The sequence below is a fragment of the Henckelia pumila genome, chromosome 2 (genome assembly GCF_033568475.1).
Source record: "Henckelia pumila isolate YLH828 chromosome 2, ASM3356847v2, whole genome shotgun sequence".
Lineage (NCBI taxonomy): Eukaryota > Viridiplantae > Streptophyta > Magnoliopsida > Lamiales > Gesneriaceae > Henckelia > Henckelia pumila.
In genome coordinates, this window is record NC_133121.1 from 7,311,238 (window position 1) to 7,316,425 (window position 5,188).

The 5,188-nt window shown below is 38.5% G+C and overlaps 1 protein-coding gene across 1 annotated transcript; it reads right to left on the minus strand.

Moving 5' to 3' along the window:
- Window positions 1–766: 766 nt before the first annotated feature.
- On the minus strand, window positions 767–4,983 carry LOC140881007 (probable beta-1,4-xylosyltransferase IRX14H). Its single transcript, XM_073285955.1, has 3 exons — window positions 3,932–4,983; window positions 3,227–3,784; window positions 767–1,460 (listed from the first exon to the last, which is right to left on the minus strand). Exons 1-3 carry the CDS (start codon window positions 4,648–4,650, stop codon window positions 1,211–1,213), a joined length of 1,527 nt encoding a protein of 508 aa, XP_073142056.1. The 5' UTR covers window positions 4,651–4,983; the 3' UTR covers window positions 767–1,210.
- Window positions 4,984–5,188: the final 205 nt, after the last annotated feature.

Below are 5,188 nucleotides of genomic sequence, written 5' to 3' on the forward strand. Positions count from 1 at the left end.
TCCCCATAAATCTGATTTCACGCAGATTATATGCATCCTTTTCCAACCAATGCTTCTGATCTAACAAAATATTTGTGTTTGGATTGATAATGAGTGTTAGGGTATTCAGCTGTAAATATTTGATTTTAGGATGGAAAATGTATTTTCGTAAAAATAAATTAAAATCAGATCTTTTAAAAACCAAGCCTCTTGAATTTATTTTTTGGGGAAGGGGAGAAAATGATCTTCAGTCAGATTTGATTTTAGAAAAATGACATTCTGCTGTTAAAATAATCATTTTTCTAAAGGTGAAATCGCTTGTATTTAATCTAAACGAAGCCGTTTTTAAGAGAGTTACGCAATTTTGGTTTTATATATTTTTATTTTTCTCATTTCATTTTTTTTATGTTGTCTAATTTTAGTTTTTGTTCATTATCTTTTTTCGACATGATTTTGATATATCGTCGATGCAACGATAACACGAACATGACTCAATTGAGCATTACATGAAAAAGAACTATGTTCACTCTGTTAAATATTGAGAGAAGTTAGAGTCAGAGACGTTATGGAAACAAGTACATGAATGAAAGAACTAAAATATACGAAAAATCAATGTATTAGTCCGTAGAAAGGCCTAAACTATAGGATAATTTTATATATTATCTCATATTTTGTATACATTTATATTTAAAGCTGGAAGTTTCATTTAAATGAATGAGTGGCAACCCAAAAGTCAAACCCAAAATTTGAAGTTTTGGAGAGAAACTTGATATACATTCAAATTAGTATCCGAGCAGGTTGGCCATGTGCTCTCCCAATGATTCATCAATCATCCTGAGTCCTGACGACCTTGAAAATCCAAAAAGAAAAAAAAAAAAGTATACTAAATCGTTTCTGTTTCGAGAATCTTGGAATATGAAGCTTGGGAGACAAGTACATACACGTTACAACCAAGAAACAAGCTTAGATGCTATATCACACGAATGAAGGAATGGAATAAGGAAGAATTTCACATGAAACCAATCTCAGAAGTAAACCAAGCCAAGAATCAAAATGTATGTATCGACTGGCCATCATCGTATATGTAACATATGCCTCGATGTATTTACCGAACAAGATATCTACCAAACAAGATATCAAACATTTTGCCTCCATGGTTATCATGTCAAAGGTTTGCTCGATTGTCACAATTCACATTCGCTGGTAACTGAGATGTGACGTATAAGAGTTTCTAGTTATCCTCAGGCTGTCTCATAATAGTAGCATGCTCGTTCAATACTTTTGTCGTGTGCTTCTTCTTGCTCCGAGTGCGTTTTCTTCTTGACCCAACTTTGGGCGCTGCGCGCCTTTCAGTGTTCTCTGGGATGCTTTCTTGGATACCAAGAACTTTTTCTGTAAGAGATGGAAGTTCGGGAGGAGAGTCGGGCCATGGGGTACGTTTAGCTGGGACAGTGATCTCTAATGGAGGATCAATTATCCATCTACATTTTCAAACAATAATAATTTCAAGTTGTTTACATGGCCAAACATATACTGATATACATAAGAATCATACAGTTCAAGATCACAATTTGTTGCAAGAAATTATAAGACAATTAACAATAACAAAACTAACATGATTCTGTTGATGCCTATTGATTTATCACCCCACAAGCAAACACAATTGCACAATGGACCTCTATAGCAACTATTCCGTGATCGTCCTTGTTCTACAAAAATGATTAACTCCAGTCGCTATAAGAGTCCATTATATCTTATTATAAACTCTTTTAAACTTGTTGTTCCAACCCATGTGGGACAAAGGGTGTTATACTAATTCTCAGCAAATATTGAGAATGAGTGGCAAAATTTGTACACATTGAGGATTGACTCCCTGAATAAAGCTTATTATAAATTTTAACTCGTGACAGCCGTTAAAGAAATCATTTCACACTGCATAATCAGTCTTAAGTATGCAACTGAAAACAAAGCAGTATGATAGACAATGGTGCTGTTTTTCCCACGAAGGATAAAAGAAAACATGATGATAATGCAAAAACTACCCAAAGTCAATAAAGCTTATAAAACAGAGGAATAAATGAAAGAAATCCGTTTGAAAGACTGTTACAGAATGGTAAACAACAAATATAAATATGGTCTTCCATAGTTGATCGAAAGAATGTATTCTATATCAAATTGTTCAGGTGGCTGCTTTGGTTGGTTTTCCGCTCTACAGGAGTCTCATCTCTCTTTTTGGTCTTAAGTGGTATTCTGCCTTAAAGACCTACCTTTCTTCTTTTGGTGGCTCCTGGCTGTTGATGTATTTAGCATCTGGTTCATATGTGAGGTGGATTTCAACTGATATAATTGGACCCCTATTTTGAGTCCAAGTCTTGGGGCTTCAGTTGTTGGAGGTCTATTGGGAACTGTTCCTAAATATCTCACATACCTCGCCTTAGTACCTCTAGTTTTCTTTCTTTTCATAAAGATTTTTCACGATTTTGTATCATTCTCTTTGATCAGCAATATATCTTTTCCAGAGGTTTATCTCAGACCCCTTTTCTTAACAATCTTTTAGACATATACGCTGGGTCTGCCTAAATCCCATCACCAGGCCTTCTTGTATTAAAAAATCCATGTCATTCTTGAAAATAATTAATGTACTTAAAACCTAACATGAATCATCCTAATATTCACCGGACTGTCACACATGGCATTCATTCTTTATGGGTTCAATTAACGTATACACCTTTGGGTCAGATTTTCATTTTCCACCATCCGATAGTTAACCTTTGTGCCTGAAGCCTCATAGTTAAGTCCTAGTATTTGCACCAGTCTTCTGTGGAATCAGTACAGCCAAGATGCACATGGAAATTCATAGCACATATGGCCCTAATCACATGACTCATTTTTCACGAAAAAAATAACACACACACACAAGCTCCATGCAATAAATGAAACCTGTCCTTCACCGTACCTAATACTTAATGAAAGAATGTAACCAATACATGTGTGTGTGTGGGCGCACAAAAGTGGATAGTGATTCTATTTCCTTTTCATAAAGAGGTCTACAACTATCAAAGTTCAGAAACTAGTCAATCGTTCCACAAGCATTGTGTAATGATCACGACGGAAACTGAAGAACACCCCATACGATAACAAACAATGACACGAGCAGAAGGTAAAGCTGATCACGCCCACTTAAAAGGGTTGGAGCCATAACGAACAACTATACTATGCACTTCAATATATAGAACAAAAGACTTACCTTGCAGGGAATTTACTATCTGCCCGTGCCTCAACACGCAACCACCATAGCATCACTTTACGCCCACAACTCCCAAGGGGCTCCACTATTGACGTATCCTTTAACAAGGATAGTGGACTCTCCAGATCTCCTTCATTCCGACCAACTTCGTCTAAATCCTTAAACCATTTAGGCTTATCTGCTGTGTCCTCCCACACCAATCTTGCATTTAATATAAACCCAGCCCATTCCAGCTTTCTTGGTAGCACAAGAGCCCTGTCGCCAATATATCTAGCACTCCTATCTGCAAATTGAGACATATCGAGGGTATGCCACCCAACAAAATGGTTTGAAGAATTGCAAGCCGGCCCTTGAACAGGCAATTCGGACATCTTATCATCATCATTCTTAACATCTGGGAATTCTCGTTCCTCAGAACCCCCAGATTGTATAATAATCCCAATTGAAACAGAGCCTACCCATTTCACATTCTGAATCTCATCAAATAACTCCATGCCATGCATGTTACTATCATCTGCAAACATGATGATACCATCTAAGGTCTTCTCTCTTACTACCCTGCACATTTGAACGACGTCAAGTTACAGACTTCCTGCTAATTAATCACTATGATATCCACCTTTTACCAAAAGTAACACTCTAAATCAACCAAAATCTAATTGCTTAATCAATCAAAATAAAATCACGGACACTATCAACATGTACCTTAAAGCATGAAGCCTCATCCTCGACTCCAACCTATGCCGATCCTCCCACAGAACTGGCATCTTTTCATTAAATCCAATATGAATAGTCTTCAGTCCCGATTTAGAAATCAGCGAGGCGGTCTCATTGGTAATGCCACCAGCTTCAACCACGATCCATATGAGATCATAGGGAACATTCATCAAAGAATGCATCACTCCAGTGAGATGAAGTGTCTGAAAAGTTCGAACATAGGTAGGTGTGATCACAATAACTGGCTTAGGCGTTTTGACACCATATAGAGACCTTTGCTCGATCTGAACCCTCTCAATTATCCTGTGTGCCTTCATCACCTCGGCCGGATCGGGATGTGGCCACGGCCGAATCAGTATCCCATGCCTCCCAACAACCACCCTACTCCCACCTCCCGTGGAAAAATTCCCCTTAGGCGGCGACGTGGCCGCGTCGGAGGAGGTAGATAAAGTGTGGAAAGCGGAGAAAGTGGTGGCAGCAGGGGGTAATGGGGACGACGAAGTAGAAAACAAGAGAAAAAACAAAAGCCGCGAAAATCGAAAACCCAGCACTAAACTTATCAAACAGCAGAGTCCGTGTAAGACCAGCCAGAAAATAGTCACCGGCGACTTCTTCCCGCCTTCTACCGCCCCGTCCAACGGCGAAGGCCCGCCACGGAAGCTGTTGCTACGACGGTTCTGCTGCTGCAACGCCGTCAACTGCTTCATTTCGCCACTCCTCAGCCCCGCCAAAAACCCACAAACTCCCACAACTGTTTTCCAAAATGCAATTCAGCTGCAGATAGAAAAACCCAATAGCAGAGTAGATTTGAAGAAATGGGAAACAGATTGGTTGAGAAGGGTTTGGTGGAGCAAATTAATTGAAGAGATTTCTTTCAGTTTACGATTCAATCGTTAGTTCAATGTCAGCTTCCAATTACAATTCATCGCCTGCTTTCCTACAATTGATCAAAATAATAAACACAAAAATCAGGTGAAAGATTTGAAATTTCGGACATGAATGGGAGATTGGAGGAGCAAATCAAGGGTCAATTCCTTCATGAAATACACATGTCAAATCGTGAAGGGGCAAGATGGAGGGCAATTTCGGTATTTCGAACTGGCTTTTTAGGACTAATGGTTTAATAAATAATTACTTAATTACTCTAATAATGACGTTATTTAAGGGAAGTAGAAATAATGAAGACCTGAGTTGTTTCCGGTTGATGTCAATTATCAAAATGAGTTGAGACGTCAGATTTCAACA

Coding starts and splice junctions, on each gene's coding strand:
- LOC140881007 (XM_073285955.1), bottom strand. CDS start 4,650: ATGAAGCAGTTGACGGCGTTGCAGCAGCAGAACCGTCGTAGCAACAGC. Junction 3,785..3,931: donor ATGAGGCTTCATGCTTTAAG/GTACATGTTGAT, acceptor TCAAATGTGCAG/GGTAGTAAGAGAGAAGACCT. Junction 1,461..3,226: donor GATAGTAAATTCCCTGCAAG/GTAAGTCTTTTG, acceptor TTGAAAATGTAG/ATGGATAATTGATCCTCCAT.